Source organism: Liolophura sinensis, chromosome 7 (assembly GCF_032854445.1).
Source record: "Liolophura sinensis isolate JHLJ2023 chromosome 7, CUHK_Ljap_v2, whole genome shotgun sequence".
NCBI classification, from domain to species: domain Eukaryota; kingdom Metazoa; phylum Mollusca; class Polyplacophora; order Chitonida; family Chitonidae; genus Liolophura; species Liolophura sinensis.
This window is the reverse complement of record NC_088301.1, coordinates 33195388-33213803: the sequence shown is the minus strand read 5'-3', so window position 1 is coordinate 33213803 and position 18416 is coordinate 33195388. Positions and strand designations below refer to the sequence as shown.

Below are 18416 nucleotides of genomic sequence, written 5' to 3'. Positions count from 1 at the left end.
CTAACATCCTGTAACTCCTGAAGACTACCATTGCTAAATCATATGTATCTTATGCTTTAATAGCTTAGTGCCATTTTGAAATACAACAAAATACAAGTAAGCATGTCAGTCATTTTATTAAATTTGTCCCATCATCATCACTGACATTTTCACATAGGGGAAGCTTTAGTTCTTTTACTGAACTGTCAATGTATACCTCATTGGTGTTAATTGAGTAGTAAGGCAACACAAACTTTGTGTTTCACAGAGAGGCAAACACTATAAAATCCAAAAATGGAGTAAAACAAACCTGAAATCAATATTATTACTGTCTGATCTTGATGTTTTTGTGATTTTCCAAGGCGTTTTGATCACATAAATATGTCAGCTTATATTTTTATACCTTCCTCCAATATGGAAAAAAAAAAAAATTTATTTCGCCAGTAAAACAAATTAAAATTTGTGTGGCCCAAGGGAGTTTCAGGTTGATGGTGGGGATGGGGTAGGAAGCTTGAGTAACCCACTTTGCTTCAGCATGAACCTGACAAACCAGACTTAAAGCCACAGTCAAGCATACACAATGGCTTGAGGTCCTACTTCAAACCAGAACCCTTTGACCATTGCTAGTAACATTAACGCGGAAACCGGATTCTGATTGATCCATGCAATTTATATACCACTAGTGTTTTAAGTTTTTTTATTAACTTGGCATCAAAAGTATCATTTTAAGGTTTGTTGTTTTCAGCAAGTGCATTCTTACATGCCAAACTTTAGGTGCAATGCAGTTAATGTATATCCAAATTCATGAATCTAGTCCCAATTCTTTTTGAGTAGTGATAATGCCCAAGGAGGAGAAATGAAAACCAAGGCCTTAAATGCTTGATTTTGACTTTTTATTTGTTGTACATAACCTCAGAATGGCTGAAAGTGTTAAGCTTGATTGAAACCCTATACCCAAATACTTACCTGGTAACCATAATTTGAAGAAAATAGTCCTCCAGCTTAGTTGATCTTAATAGTAAAACTTGAATGGTAAGACTGGTAAGACCATTCAAGGAGAAAAACAAATCTTGCTTAAATTTACAGAAACATACACAGGCGAAAAACTGTTAACTTACAATAAAATAATTTATAATTTTGGCTATCCAGCAAAAATATTCATACCGACATAAATAATTCTGGACAACTGGACTTCTCGGACAATTCTTTCCATTTTAGAATTGTTCAAATGAACAATCCAAGGCTACCTTAATTAAATCAAAATTACAGAGCAAACACATTGATGTAGCCCAAAAAACTCCTTGGCATCAAAGATATGAACTAACATTTTCTCAATCTCTATTACAGGGATATGTTAACAGTATGAAGGATAAAGAATCTATATTTTCAAATAACTTTTTCTTTGCCTTTAAAGTTCACAACATACATCTAGAGATTTGACATTAGACTGTAAACATCCATGTTTATGCTTATATTTCAAAGGTGTACAAATCCACTATTTGTTTCCTTATCCTTTAGCATTCATACATATTTTGCTCAAATTCTTGTACCATCACAATCAGAAGTACACGCAGATTCTGAGTAATTGCAAATAGATCTACTTTCAATGTCTTTGCTGACTTGCTAAAAGAGAGCTTTTTTATATACTTTTGAACAAAATCTCAGTCAATGGTCATCATGAAGGGTTTGCTTTAATATGTTTCCTCTGAAAATGTACTCAAAACTAGTCCTGACAGAATACATGCACAAGTACCAGTAAATCTCATTCTAAAATGTCAAATTAATGACTTTGATAGTTTCAAAAACACAAACTGTTTAATGTCCATGAATTAAAGAAACTAATTCCACTGAAAAAGTAAAAAAACAAAATCCATACATACACAAATACATATTTGAAAGTAATCAATCTAGAGCTAGACTTGGTAACATTTTTCAATATGCCAAACTCTGCATCTAGAATTATCTCGATAGGAAGGAAAAAGTCTATTATTTAAGCAATTTCATTAATGAACAGAATTACCCCTCAACTCATTACCGACCTTTATAACCTATAAATCCCGAAAACCCGAAACATGTGACATGTTCAAATTGCATCTCTTTGTGAATCTTTATCAAATATTAATATTGATACAGTGTACATGCTTTAACATATTAAACCATTAACTAAGACTTTACGCAAATAGATACTGATACATAGCTCCTTAGGCTAAAGAAAGTGAAAAAATAGACATAAAAATCAAGCCTATTATATCTTAAGTCTCATCACTGAAAGTTAGTAATACTTGAACATTTCACCTAAAACCACAATTAGAACCTAATGTATCTAAGTTACAGTGATAAGCATAGATGAAGAACAGCCAGGTTAGTGTTGAGCTCCCATGATCCATTCACCTCCACATGACCCTGAAACAAACAGGTACCGAGCATTAGATTACAGAAACTTGAACATGCCCAATCGAAGCTGGTTGAACACATAAGCAGGGGTCGAATTACAAAAAAGATAAATTCTTGATTGTGAACCCACATTAAATTTTCTCTTTTTTGTCTCTTGCTCTGATGTGTTTATCCTTCATACTCTACACAGAGACAAAATTTTATACGAGTAATGTCATTATTTCTATGTATTAGCTGATGCCATATCCTTGAACCTAGTATCAAGAATTGCACTTCACAGCTCTAAATCAGAAGATTTAGAGAATAACGAATTGCTAGGGAAGTGAAATGAGTAATATTACGCAACAGTGATTGCTCGTCAAAACATAATCTTTAATGAAGATTACACTATGTTATAAATTTCTTTTTTTGAAATTTTATGAAAATGAGATTTTGAACATTTCAATTCATAGCACATCAAAAAAATTAATAACATGCCTCTGTAGATTCACCAATTCTCAGATCTGCTTGATATAGACTTACAATATGTATTTTTAATAACACAAATTGTGTCCAATCATGCCCTAAAAGGACTTATTGCTAAAAGAAATTCATAGTTTTTGCGATGGTTCAGCTAAATACAAACTGCATTGCATTGGACTTTTAACTAAATGCCTTATAGCTGTATTTTTCAACAAATGTAAATATGGAGAATTACAAGGGGAAATCCATGACTAATCTAAGCTGTCCGATGGGCGAGATAATATGCAAATGAGGCAGTACATTTCTTCCTTTCTGTTGACAATGTATTATAAATTATTTATAATTTCCCACAATCTGTCTACCAGAACTGAAGTTACATGGTACACTGACATTTTAAGTTTACTGAACAATACTGCCGTCGTATACCCTACAAGGGGAGGTAACCCAGTAATAAAAGTCAACCTTAGGCCATGTTTCTAAACAAAGTGCCTTGAGTGAGTGGATAATGGACGTGAAACCTCGGATAAAACTGAACATTTTATTGTCCAGTCAAAGTCAGATACATGTCAGTAAACATCTGGAAGTCAAAACTTCATGTATATGACATTTAAAGGAGAAGAAAATTTAAATATGAATCAATTACCATTCGAAAAGCGGGGGCTTTTCCTCGCAGGTGCATGCCATCATAAAATTCTAATATGTACCTCAAGTTGATAAATTATAAATAAAGTCAACGCCAAAATCCATTGTGGGCGACTCCATTTTGCCTTAGAACTAGCCCTGAAGTCTTCTGTGTTAGGAGGAGAATTTCCGTCGGAAACTGCCGAAGTGCAGATTGTACATTTCCGGTAGAACTCTTCTTCCCAGAAGGTAGCAAACAGTACAATTCGTTTTCCGCTGGACAATCGGGAAACCGGAATGTTGGATGTAGGTTCTGAGTTTACACAAACAAGCCGGCAGTTTTAACGACTCTCATTGGCTGAGAGGCAACACACCCCCAGCATAAATTACAGGATGTTAAAGATGGAGGACGCGATGGACTCAGTGATTTATGCCAGTTTTGCTGTTTTCAGGCTTTAAGTGTATGACGAGGAAAAATGACAAAATTATGCAGCAGGCACCACAAAACAGAAAAAAATGTGCTCTTTTCAGCCTATAGTGTCATGATTTTAGGTTTTCTTCTCCTTTAAAACAGCAGTACAATTGTTTTGCCATAGGCAATTTGTGTCTTTAAATTCAATCAATCAATAGCATTATGGCATTAAAAGATTTTCATTTCATCTAGCTCTTCAATTTTTCATAAACAACAGCATTTAGTAATAACAAAATGGCATATCTGCAAAAAGCAGCAATGTGCCATATTTTCACACTGCCCAAACCTCTAACCATCCGTTGAACTTCATTTTGTCCTGGATTTGGAGTGTGACCTTGATCTAGATCTGGAGTACGACCTCGACCTAGACCTAGACCTTGATCTTGAGCTGGAGCTGGAGCTGGATCTGTATTTGGACCTCCTGACCTTTTTGCTTTTCTTTCTTGATGACCTAATAAAAAAGAGAATAGATACAAACATAGAGCTTATGGAATTTCCACATATACTTAAAAAATAACCTAAAATTTTGTGACAAAAGTTACTTCTAGCCTCAACCTGAGGGTTGTATTAATCGCAAAAAAGCACTTAAAAAAATGTAAGTTCCAGAACAAAAAATAATTTTTAAAACATTTATTTAATTACAGAGGTGTAATTTTGGTTGAAGCTTTAGGTACTTTACCTGATATAGGTAATTCATGGTTCAAACCATACATCATATTGTTTATTTAACTGATAGGTTAAGCTCTAATAAAAAGAGAAAAAGTTTCATTTGAATGAGGAACCGTATTCAAATGGAGGAAACTGAATACATTCAGGTGTCAGGAGGTGAACCACTTTCCCTGTAAGTTAAATAATAAATGACAGTAATGTCATTAGCAGTCCCTGTACTTGATTTTGAACAAGCAGCTTAAAGGCTATTTTCTAAGGAGCTGATGGACACTACATACAGGATCTGTAAATGTAAGATGAATAGATAACAAGAATGACATCATGTGAACACCAGAAGAAAGTGTAAAAAGGGATAATGACCTTTTGACCTTTACCATACCCTTTTACCCGTTTACCTGGACCGAGAGCCATGGCGCTTCCGGCTGTTCACAGACTTTGACTTGGATGAGCGTGACCTTGAGCGGGAGCTGGAGGAGGATGACCTGGACCTGGACCTTGACCTTGACCCTGAAGATGAGCTAGAGCTGGAGCTTGAAGATGACCTTGATGTTGATCTTGACCTTGCTTTACGTTGCACAGTTTCTTTAGTTTCAAGTGGTTTTTCAGATTTTTTGTCAACTTCAGAGGAGACCTTTTTATCCTCATCACTGGCCTGCATATCATAAGCTGAAACATCAACATCTCCTTCCTGCAGACAAAAAGAAAATGAGACTACTCAACAACTAGAATTACATGTGGATTACAGTAAGAGCTGTGCATGTTAAGTGATTTGTACTTAATATTGCAACCTTTATTAAAAATCTTATTACCCCTGGCACATGTACTTTGGCTTGGTCACAACCTACATCACAGTTCAACTAAAAGTTTTTCTTCATTCCCCTCACCACAAAAATATTGTTCAAGTCTCCATGACAAGCATGGTACTGAAGGAAGTTACACAATCACCTCCCTTACAAACCATTTTTGGAAAATAACGATCCCCATGCAGCCTAACGTTATGGGCTTGGGACAATAAAGTGGAGTTATATCCAAGTTAATTTATGCACTTTAAGTAAACTGTAAACTTTGCCTCATACAAACCACTCACATCATCATCACTGTCCAGATTATAGCGAGATAAATCCTCATCGTCTTCCTCTTCTTCATCATCGTCCTCCTCATCCTCCTGATTGCTGGGTTGAACAGCTGACACAGTTGCCTCGGCACTCTCTGCAGACAGACGCTTCTTTTTGCGCTTTCTCCCAAACTGAGAAAAAACAACACGTTATAAAATACCACCAAATAATGCACTAAATACCCCTCAGCCATAAGCACAGGAGGAGAAAGAGATAGTTTGTTAGAAGGTAATGTAGGCAGAATGAAGTGAAAAAAAAAATAGGATATGGTCGATGAATAACACCAAGGTTCTTCAAGATAACTAGGGGTCAGGATTGTTTCACAAATCAGGACTTTCCAGACAGCCAGGACAGTTACTGAGTACACCCAAAACCATTCCAGAGCTTGTTCTGTCTGTGCAGGCTGAGGATGTGGTACAGTTCCATTACACCATTGGTTCATCACAAAACTTTCTGTTTGCTACATAGTAACCCAGGCTGTCCTTATGCTTTTGTTCATCTGATGTCTGAGATGACACAGTTCTGAACACAAATGCACCCAAGGATCTCATGAGGTACAAGTTTTATGGAAATTGCTTCACAGTTTTAAGAGACGCCATGTTTACCAACCTGATGCAAAAACATGAACTCAAAGACATTGAAAAAGGCCAAGGTGACTGAAAATGAACTGGGTTCTTCAGATATACTCTATACAAAGTAATGGAAAAACCAGCCCACTAATGTGGCAACGTTGATATTGGTACTTTTAATGAACACATATTCTATAACAGGTTTACTAAACAACTAGGCCCATTCATAAGACAAGACACTTAATATTACAAACACGTAATGACCATTGCAACGCAATGGTTGCCATGGTTGTTACGTGCTCGTATTGTTAAGAAGGCTTCACCTCATCATATTCATCATCTGACTCCTCCCTTTGGATGTATTCCACCACTTCATCTCTCTCCATATACCCTCCTCCATACCCTGTCACAAAACAATACCACCAATGAACTTTTCTGAATACGCATTTAATTATTTGGTGAGTGAGTGCTTGGGGTTTAACATCGTACTTTAACAATTTTTCAGTCATATGATGACAAAGGAATCTTTATAGTGCATGTAATTTGCCTTCTTGTTGCAGGAGAGATTTCCACCACTTTTTTATCTAGTGCCTTCCAGATTGAATCACAACATCTTGTTGGCAAACATGCCTGCCTCAAATGTGATAATAAATACTAAGTGTATTCCAAAGTTAAAATGTTGTATTAAATTTCCATGCTTGATATTCTTGATATCCCAATGAACTAATGTTTTTGATTTGTGTGGCTAAGTTTATTTCAAGCAACGGAATTTATGGCAAAAAAAAGTCTAAAGTTTTCATGAAAAGTCTGAAATTAGCTCACCCTACCTCCAAATTACATTGACAATCCCCTGTGCTTATGAAATCAGTTTTTTTTTCATTTAAGTTTACACAAAAAAAGTCTAAAATCAGCAACTTGGAGGAAAATTCCCATACCTGTTTTAAGGGTGGAGGAAACCACAGGGCCCAGACAAAACCACCGACCAATAGATCAAGCTGCAAGCCAGTGATTTAACATTCTGAGCTAACAAAGGCCTCCATAACCCATTTTAACAATAAAGTAAGATGTCTTCATGTGGACAACTGCTAATTTCAACCCCTGTCATGTACATGCTTACAAGAGGATATTGTACCCACAGAACAGTCTCACAAATTCACAGGGTCATGCCACATGTCACCATTTAATAGATGTTTTCAAAAGAGGGTAGGTAACTATATGTATATACAACCTCTGTCATCTACATGCTTACAAGTAGATCTTGTACCCACAAAACTATCTCACAAGCTCACAGGGTCAAGCCACATTTCACCATTTGATAGGTGTGTTCAAAAGAGGGTAGGTAATTACCTGTTCTTGCCTCTTGTCGTCCGTATTTTGGGGTGTTACACATGTTACAGCTCATCCTTCTGGCCCAGTTAACGTTCCCACAACTTTAACACAATACAGAGAATTAACCAAAACAGAATAGATTTTCTTTAGTAGCCCTCTGCACAGACAGCAATTTCTTAATAGTGCATCGAATCTGTAAAAATTACACCATTTTCCCCCTTGGATGTTGCAAGGCTTGACAATGACTGAGTCAGTGAATTGTAGTAAAATCTGTAACTTAACAAAATGGTTAACAAGACAGGGAAAATGTTATATCCCCTTCGCCAATCACACTTGCAAGGAAATAAAACTTGAGGTAGCTTTGAGCTATTGAAGATATTGTAAAGAAGTAAGATAACTGATGATTTTAGTATAATTCTAATACTGGACATGTGAACAAATTACCCTTTACACTGCCAGTCATCAGCACTGAACAGTCCTTTGCTCTTTTCAGCCATGTTCTTCCCAATCTCCACACCACCCTTTTTGAATAAAGAGGCATCCTTGTTTTCTGCCATGGAAAAGCGTCAGTAACATTAATAAGCTTAGTGTGGCACAGGAAGTATCAGTAAGGGGACACCTTACAGAATTATACAAATGTTTTCAACACGGAAACAACATGACCACAGTGGTATAAGACTGATTATCTACCAATGTATTATCTCAAGCTTTAATACAAAAACACTTCTTCTATCAGCAGACTGACTTAATAAATATTACTAGTCCTGTTTTCAGGCAGGTGGATAATTTTACCATGCATTATTGTGAGGGATATATTTGTAATTATTTCCTTAGGTGCAATAAATTCTTATCTATCTTCTGGTAAGGGGTAAGAGCTGTATTTTAGAAAAAGGTATGCATATGCCTTTAAATTACAATTATGCAATTCAATACAATTTGTCTGCAAAACAACTCTGGGTGAAATGCGATGACAGGGAATCACTGCGTCGAGATGGCCTTTAGACATAAGGACTCCAATGCAAAAAAGTGACATGAAGTCAAGGAATTTGTCGTTTATGATCATTTACAACACACATGCTTGGCATCCACAGTGGAACATCCCCCTCTCGTTATTGTGCTTTACAGGTATCCACCATCTGAACTCAGTACATGCAGTGCTTTTCGATATGTCACACATAACATATACATGTACATGTTTATGTACACACAGACCATCTCCTTCCATTTACAAGCACACAAAGCTTTTTAGAATATCACTCATAACATTTACCTTAACACTTCTTTAGCAGTTTTTGGATGCTGACATAAGCACAAACACTTAAGGAATGACATAAGTTACACCTGTTCTTTGTATAGACAAGCAAACAAAAAAGAAAGCCTGCAATAATCCTTTTACTGGGTTAAACTTAGGGCAGTACCTGGTCCCCCCTATCGAGTGAAAGTAGAAAACATATCCAACCAAGTGTGACACAGATTTATACATACGTTTTGCTCTTCCACACTTGTTACAGGTTGTCCTTCTTGAGAAATTAATATTTCCGCATCTAGAAAACAGAGTAATGTGTTGAAACTTATAAAATGTAAAGACATTGTAACTCAAAATTCACTGAAAATAAGAGGTATACTTTCAAACTCACACGCTGTTGGTATGCTCATAATATCAATGACAGGACGCAACCATGCTTTTTCACTATAGCAACTGATATACATAGGCTCGTTCTCCATTACCTGAGAAATTCACCCAAACTGCAACATGAATTGGAACACCGCTACACACAGCTGTTGTCGTACAAAAAGTGATCTCCTAGAGAGTGGCAGTGACAGACCTGACTAAATTCTCCAGATGCTTATGGCTGGAAACTCATTGCCAGTTAAGCTTAACCTCTTCGGTGTTGATGAGGCTGACTAGTAGGAATATTATAACAACGGTACTGTTTTCCAACATTTCGGACATACAATGTACCATCTGATAAATGTTGTTTTGAGTGGAACTCTTGAAAGCACAGTGACTTTCCCTGCAAGTTGGCACACACCCACAACCCTATCTTTCTTCAATACTGCTGTATTTGCCAAACCTTAACCAGCTTTCTGAAAAGCTATTATAGCGCCTGCATATCCGAGCATGTTACTCGTCACTGGAAGTGGCTAATAGTCAAAGAAGTGAAAGTTTACATGGGAAGATATTGGGAAATTTACAACACTGGGCTACATTCTGGGAACTAGAATGTAATAACGTTGGGAGGACCGTTTTTCGACCATCGCGTTGGTTAAAGAGGGAGATCACTTAATCTCTAGCTTCTGATCCGTCTTACAGAATACAATAGGTTCCAAATTGAAGCTGGGCAATGTTCTTTAGGCCACACAGGCAGATACCAACTTGGATGTTTTCTTTTTATTCGTGTTATGAAACTGGTTCGTGGGGTTCTGTTATCAATCGTCAACCGTTACAATGCAGGCCTAAGGCCAATGATCGACGAACAGCAGCGGACCGTTCGACTTGGCGAAATAGATGAACGTCAGAATTTTAAAATAGCACACTGAGTCCATTGAGATGCACTACCTTCTACTGTGTACTGGATTATTATTTTTCATCTCCAAACTTAGATATCTATTAATATGGATAAGATTTTCGTTGCTCAAATCTGTTGTATTCAGGAAAGTGTGATAGGCGGAGCCACTCAGGTGTCATTTTCCGCGAGACGTGAGAACATCAAGAGATCAAACTTCCCAGTATGATATTAATGAAAAAAAATAACAGAATATCAGTGCATACTTCGAATCTTGACAAATCCAGTCGCCTTCGTTAGGTTTGAACCTTGACGACATCTTTTCTGGTGGGAAATGGGAAGCCGAGAACACCTTCACTTTTTCTGCATCATTGTATCCCCCGGAAGTGGCCGCAAACATGCACCTTTCTACCAATCACAATCAAGGTGCACCAGGGGCGGTAACTCTAAAGATCAAAAGTGCAGGTCAATCCGTGGCTTAAATTAGACCAGTTAGCCTGCAACAATATTGTCATGAAAGGTGGAACATATGTTGTCTCAACTTCATGTCTATGAAAACATATCTACGCTAGATATATAAAAAGCACATTTTTGGACACTGTATGCTCTTAATTAATTTATAAACTGCATGATGCAATGTCTAAAGTAGTGGGCTATAGAGAGCATCATGGATGAGCAAAATTATAAATTCTTGACAAATCAAATTACAGTAAAAGCCGGTGGTTTATGGTAGTAAAAAATTAGTAATTTGGTTAAGGGTATAACAGAAAGTCAGTCAGTTGGTGTAAAAAAGAAATTGAAAATAAAGAAAGAAAGTATAGGCAGAGTCGAGTAGTTAGTGATTTTTCATCTACACATTTCATCAAAGCAGTAGGTCAAACCGATTTGGCATTCAATCTTTGATCACTGTGCTCAGTGTTCATTTAACTGACTGAATTTTTTTATATATTGACATCTTTGTTCATATTGTCCCTAGACAAGGATTATTTCAGTACCTGTAGGCCTACTCTTCCTATTCGTTTCTGTTGGCAGTGCGGTCAAGCGAACGTAGAGCATGGTGTATGCCTCAGGGTATATAGCCTGCGTTTCAGCCACACAACACCGCAGTACTCACTTTCACATACTTTAGGAAAACCCCTCTGCGTGGTTATAAATTTCGCGTTTCTTGCGTCATGATGCAAAAAGTGATATTTGGTGGTGACAGTGAGTGGTGATACTAATGATGTATGGCAGTCAAGGTCTTGATCGAGGGATCCCTTTCATCTATAAATAGCAGATCTGTAAGCGAGACTAGGCTCTCCTGATTTAAAGATTGATTTACTGACATCCTGTGAGAATACAGTTTGATGTGCCTATGGTTGACTCACCATCTTAGGTTATTAGGCCCTTCGTCATTGTGACCGCGTGAATTATCCAGCTCTCTCTTTCTACTGCGAAAATTAGGAGGTCTGTCGGAAACGTGGCGAACTCGGTGGTTTACTCTCAGCATCCCAGTTTCTTCAACCCATAAATTACCATAATTTAAAAATTCTAAAGCTCACAGTTAGACTTATCAAATAAATAAGTAAGAAAACGAGCTGAAGTGTAATGTGTGTAACAGTCGTTGTGTACATGGGCCAGCATGGACACCCCAGCATGATTATTGAATTTTTTTACTGTTTTTTTTTATAAACATAAACAATAAGTGATGAATATATATGTATTGGAGAGAAAAGAATTTTTCTTGTGATATATACTAAAGCGCAATGTCAACTCGTGCACAAAAAAGCTATTTTTTTTTCAACCTTAAATAGTAAGATTAAGTGCTCTGGCCGCCCCCAAAAATGCTGGACGCAGTTATATTGGCATAACATTTCAAAAGAATCTATTACATTACAACATTAGCATAAACAATTATGTTGGAATAACTTCGCAACTTTATAAAATATACTTAACTATATGCAGAAATTGAAGTAGGACTAAATATTACCTCCTGTTATTAGTCTTATGTATTGGCCTTAGTGTACATGTATTTGTTTTATTTGTTTATTTAATTGATTGGTATTTTACGCCGCACTCATGAATACTTCACTTATACGTCGGCGGCCAGCATTATGGTGGGTGGAAACCGGGCAGAGCCCGGGGGAAACCCACGACCATCCGCAGGTTGCTGCAAGACCTTCCCTGAGAGGAAGCCAGCATGAGCTGGACTCGAACTCACAGCGACCGCATTGGTGAGATCCCTGGTCATTACGCTGCTTGACCTTAGTGTGTCACTATATCAAACGAAACAAAACTCTATACTTATAAATGTTAAAGAAATGTGTGATTTCAGGGTTATAATACATGCATCTTGAAAATGTCCTTTTCTCGGTCAATATATATATATATATATATATATATATATATATATATATATATATGTATATGCAGGTCGAATATCTGCAGGGTGAGAATTAATAAAAATGACACATAAAAGAATAAGTAATAAAACTAAGAATGACAAAGTAATTGGTTTTGTATATCTCCATCAGCACTATTGCGATAAGTTCATGTCTTTTAAATTTATCTTCAGCTAATGCTGTAATTCATCAGGCGAATTGTCGGAAAATGGGGACCGTGACGAATTCACCACACCAAGTTTAGGTATTCCCCACATTCCGATAAATGTGTGGGAGCTGCCTGAAGTTCAGCTGCAATATATGAGTTAAATTACCGTAAACTGCCACGTTTATTTAAAGTAAAAACTTGATACAAATGTAAATTGGAGCTTTAGGAATGAATAAATTATAGAACCATATAATATAGGCATATGGCAGGCTAGGGTATGTATACAAAAGGAATACAAAAAAAAATTACTACTAAAGTATAGTTGTATATGGAGATAGAGAGCCCCAGTTTATGTTATGTCCTTACGCTCATATATATATATATATTATTATTATTATGTCCTTACGCTCAGCAACAATATATATATATATATATATATATATATATATATATATATATATATGTGAGTGTGTGTGTGTGTGTGTGTGTGTGTGTGTGTGTTAAATACTGCTGAGCAAAACGATGAACACCACTAAACCAAGCTAATTTTTTATCGACTTTCCGACATATCACCAAAAACTGTGCACATGGTCACATTTAATAAAGATAAAACACACTACAATAACCGCTAAACGTAGATGTGAAAACATAGGATGTCAAGCACTTGTCTGACCGCCACGTGTTAAAAGATGGGATGTCAAAAAATTTATTTATTTGTTTGATTGGCTATTTTACGCCTTACTAAAGAATACCTTTCGCAAACGACAGCGGCTGTATCATTATGGTGCGAGAAAACCGGGCAGAGCCTGGGCGAAATCCACAACATAACTTATATGTTGTCGATCTCTCTTTGGTATGGCCTATATAGTCTACTGATCCGATCCCGGCTGGTCCGGGAAAGGTTTCATTTTGAATATCCTTTAAAGTATGAACATTCTGAAGAGTGAGCATCATGGTTGTTGTAAAGATGAACACGAAAGTCAATGTCATATAGATAAGCACTTATGGACCGTTCTCGAGTATGAGAACATATATATATACATATTGTTTAATATGAGCGCATGCGTTATCAGAAACAATAAAACTATAGGGAACAAATCAACCTAAATGCCCAATTCTTTTTTATATAATTTTATAGGTATTAAATTGAGAAAAGTTATACAACGGCATGATAGAATGACATACCGAGAAGATTAAATATATATTTTATATTTATACATCAGCAAAGGTGTATATTTAAGTTTTCGTTCAATGGAAAATGAGAATTTCAAGGATTAGCCAACCCGAGCTTTCACACAGGCAGTCAACCCACATGACAGCTGAAGGCTCTCTATAGGTTAGTGACAAGACTTGTTGACACGCCCACCTGTTGTTATGACAACATGTAACACAAACCGGAGTAAGGCAGTCCATTTTCAGTGTTGGATTAGTGTTGACATGTTTGCGCTAATCTCATCTGACAGTTGTCACCCACTTTTAAAAGGGCATTTAGATGTTGACAAACTTAAAATCAACCTGAGCAAAACTCACGGCAGAATATTAGATGAAAACAGATATCTTAATGTGAATATACAGTGTGGGACTATGAGAATGTATCTCTGAATGCCGTTATCAGGATAATTTAGATCCATTGCTTCTTCAAATTTTGTTATTCTGCAATATTAAAAAATGTATGTGCCCTTTTTTTAGCTGTCGACTATATTTAGATATTAATACGACAGGGTGTCATTTTAGGCCGGTTGCAATGTTAACATATTTATAGAGGTGCATCACTGTAAAGAAAGCCATGCCGAAGATATGACTCTCCTCTTAATCAGTCACAGTTTTCATACACCAGACTGACATGCAGCACTTGGCATCTCCCTTTATGATGAGTGCCATAGAAGAAAGAATAAAGATTGCAAATTTTAGAACTTTTAGACATTACAAGACCAGTATGTCGAATGCAATGTCACGGGTGCGTTTAGGGCGTTTAACCCTGTTAATCCAAGCAAAATAAGATACTACAAAAATGGAAATAAAGCTAAGTGTTGGCCATAAAGATGTACTAGACTAATTTAGAACGTATATATCTACGCAGAAATAGCCCTCTTTTACAAAACTTCGTAAATCAATTTTTCGTAACTTTTTTAGTAAATGGTAAATGATGTCGCCTGCTGTCACTGAAACTTGGACAACGTCATTTACGAGAAAAGTTACTAGAAATATGACTTACGTAGTTTCGTGAAAGTGGCCCCTGTGTACGACTGGGCTAAGTTTGGTTCTTCTATATTAAAAGCTCTCGGTTTTTGTGTTTTTGACCATTTGTCAGCTACCACACTCTCACTATTGATAAGATTTTCTATCTTTTACGCATACTTTAACAAGTTTTACAATCTTTACAAAAATTAAGCTGAAAATCCTGGAGTGAAATCTAACAGTAAATCAGTTCCGGTTTGCCTTAGACTTTTGGCTGCCCAATAAGTAAGTATCGACCCATAGGTCATGCGAAAATGAACCATCCAAATTTCGTCCTTTGGCTGAGTCATGAACCGCGTCGCTGGGAGTGTAAGGGAAGGGGTGTGTCGGTGATTAGTGGTTCCTCAGGTAAGAACATCTCTGCTTTTCAAAGGAGAAGTAAATAACAGAGGTATAGAATGCAGGGAGAGAGGGAAAGGGGTTAGGAAACATTTTCTGGCAAAATGCTGAACAGTGTTCATAAAATATAGTTTGATATGCAAGATATATATGTTAAATTTAATTATGCAGCCCTATTTCCACAAACTTCGAAGTCAGTCAGCCAAAAGTAAGCGTGAAAGTTGTATAACATAATTAGTGCCTCTTATATCTACGGTTTATATTTACTGTGCTCTTTCTTTGCGTAACGAAAAGGTAAATCTGTGTCTAAATTCCCTTGACTATATATGCAAGTCGGATAAGGCCATCATCGTGCCATCATAGCAGAATATGGGCGACCGGCTAAAAGAAACACACTATAGTAATAAAATGTACCACGCCACTTGCCTGTTGGACGATGGCAAGAAGCGATGACACGATGATGCGAAGCGATGGTACGAAGGCACGAAGCGATGGCATCCTACCATCGTGTCATAGCCTCGTGCCATCGTCCCCTTGGCCTTTAGACAAGTGACACAGTATATTTTATTACTATAGTCTATTTCTTTTAGCCAGTCGCCTATATTCTGCTATCTTGTAAAATCAGTCATACTCGCCAACAAAATTACCTTTCGCTCTACAGGCTCTACACACTGATATGTTCCTTTATATTATTGCAAGGAAGATGTAATCAGAGTACTTTTCTAATTCATAATGCTAAATTCACAAGCCTGATTTTAACACCAGGAACACATTGCGTCTGGTTACGTCATAATTATTCTGGAAGAAGTGACATGTTGGACAGTGGGCGTGGTGAGTAATTTGTTTTACAATAGCTGCACCAACATGCGCTTAGAACAAATTCCACGCAGTAACACAACTTACACTACTGTCTCAGCGAATAGACTACATTGTTTTTTATAATCAAAATTATAAGCCATACTGCTGTGAGATCATATACTACAAGAGATAAAATAAAACTCCTTTCTGAAGGTTATGCTATACTAAAACATGTGAACAATATAGAATATGTCAATGTAAGAAACAGGGTTTGGATTAAAGTCAATAGCAGTTTAAGCAACTGATGTGACCCTCCGACAAAACATATTGAACTCATCCCAATATCCAGCAAATTTGTTACAAATTGTTTGGATAATTATGACGTCACCCGAGGCAATGAGTTCAAACAATCTTAACCGAGCTTAAGCAGTTTATCATTATGATTTAGAAAAAGTGCTCTAACTTCATTTTCTGTGCAGGAATGTGGACTTCCAATATATTCATGTGAGTAAAGGCAATTTTAGTAGCGAGTATGACTGATTTTACAGACAACTGATTATAGACAACTGGCTAAAAGAAATCGACCTACTTCAGCTTCCCGTGTGTGCACGCTAAGGATAAACGCTCGACGCATATGGGTATGTACAAAAAATTTTGGACAGTCAGTGGAAAACGAAAATGAAGGCCACAGTACCCTTCTCTGGTCAAGTGAGTATTCTTGGGAGGGCGATATCGTGTCATCGCTTCGTGTCATTGTGTCATCGCATCGCATCATCGATGGTGCGATGATATGACGATTCTTATCCGGCTTCCATTGACCTTCGTCTACGACAGTTGAGTCGCATTGAAAACTCCCGACAAAGCACATGTGACCCCGTTCACGCACTTATCAACATGCTTTGACAGAGGTAGCGCAAATGACATGGAGACGCATCCCAAGTCCATTCACGATTAACAGAAATTACAAAAATGTGCATTTAAGTATCGGCCTTGTAAGGCTTATATTTCAGTATACAGCGGGAAGGAGATCGCATTTAACCGCGTGTACCTCTCCAGTAAAAGGCGTTGCTGACCTTTATTTCTCGTTAAATGTTTTTGCCGTTTGTCTAACTTTCAACTGCTTAACAATGCCGAACACTCCTCTGAGTCCTCCATGTTTGACATCTTCCCTCAATTATTATGTCCCGTGGTTAATTATCGTTAAAAAGGTCATTGCACAAGTAGGGAATGAATGTCAGGTATATTTTGGGCGTGTGGATATAGTTTAATGGAGGAGGTTCAACATGGCGGAGACACATGCGGGACGGGGAGGTTGTTAGCTCCGTCGCCGAAGCACTCCAGCGCGGCGCAATGACCCAGGAGCCTCTCATCAATGCTGGTGGGAAGGTCTGGCACAACCAGCGGATGGTCGTGGGTTTTCCCCGGGTCCTGCCCGGTTTCCTACCACCGTAATTCTCGCCGCCGTCGTATAAGTGAAAATATTCTTGAATACAGCACAAAACCCCAATCAAATAAATAAATAATACATACATATGACTTTGCGCAACATACAAACGACAATATAGTCTTAAACAGAAGTGAAATGTCAGAAAATGTTGGAAAAATCCATCATCTTATGTAACTGTGCACGGCTGATAACGAGCTTACTTTCTGCCGTTCTGTAAGACTTTATGATATATATATATATGAATCACAGGCTGCTGAATCGGCGTTTGGAGAGGATTTCTATACAGACAGATTCTCGAATCTTGGCAGTCTGATCCACCATAGTTTGACTAACTGGTGAAATCCGATTCAAGTCAAACATTGACATTCAAGAGAACTGGGTCATCTTATTGTTGGTAATGTCCAAAATCGCCATTGTGTGGATCCACCCTTGTCGACAAACGCGTCTGCTCGTGACAGGCAATTCTCGATCATGGCCAGTCTGCCGCCATGTTGTATCCACGACGACCTCAAACAGCCCCCACCCCCCGATCATGAACTTTGTCCTAAATATGTGTCATTTATAACAAACGATTGCACTTTCCAAATGATCGATCGTTCGAGGTCAAACCGTGGATTTCTATCATGCAATGTTATGTGAATTGAGCTTGTGTTGTATGAATAGATTCAAAAAGAGTGTCTTTTTCTTGAACCTTAGATATTACTATAGTGTCTACTCATATTAGTGAATTCACTGAATATTGAGATCGACGCACATTTGCGTGGATACAGGCTTTACAAGTGTTCGCAGGCATATTTTCTGTCTCGACATCAAAGAACACCAAACTAGTTTCTCTCTGCGATCTATGCATTCAACTGTATTCATCTCGGTAGATATATATTCAAAAAACTTCTTAAATTCATTCTATTTTCATAGCCATATACAGGTATAGCCAAAAATGTTAGGTTG

The 18416-nt window shown here is 37.3% G+C and overlaps 1 protein-coding gene across 2 annotated transcripts; it reads right to left on the bottom strand.

The window, feature by feature from the left end:
• Window positions 1-702: 702 nt before the first annotated feature.
• On the bottom strand, window positions 703-10502 carry LOC135469882 (zinc finger Ran-binding domain-containing protein 2-like). Of its 2 annotated transcripts, none has more exons than XM_064748515.1 (9): window positions 10384-10502; window positions 9096-9154; window positions 8055-8160; window positions 7629-7711; window positions 6605-6684; window positions 5685-5843; window positions 4993-5285; window positions 4222-4379; window positions 703-2382 (listed from the first exon to the last, which is right to left on the bottom strand). In XM_064748515.1, exons 1-8 carry the CDS (start codon window positions 10434-10436, stop codon window positions 4235-4237), a joined length of 978 nt encoding a protein of 325 aa, XP_064604585.1. In that variant the 5' UTR covers window positions 10437-10502; the 3' UTR covers window positions 703-2382; window positions 4222-4234. The 2 variants fall into 2 exon arrangements, with proteins under 2 accessions (XP_064604585.1, XP_064604584.1); XM_064748514.1 differs by having other exon boundaries at window positions 704-2382; window positions 4215-4379.
• Window positions 10503-18416: the final 7914 nt, after the last annotated feature.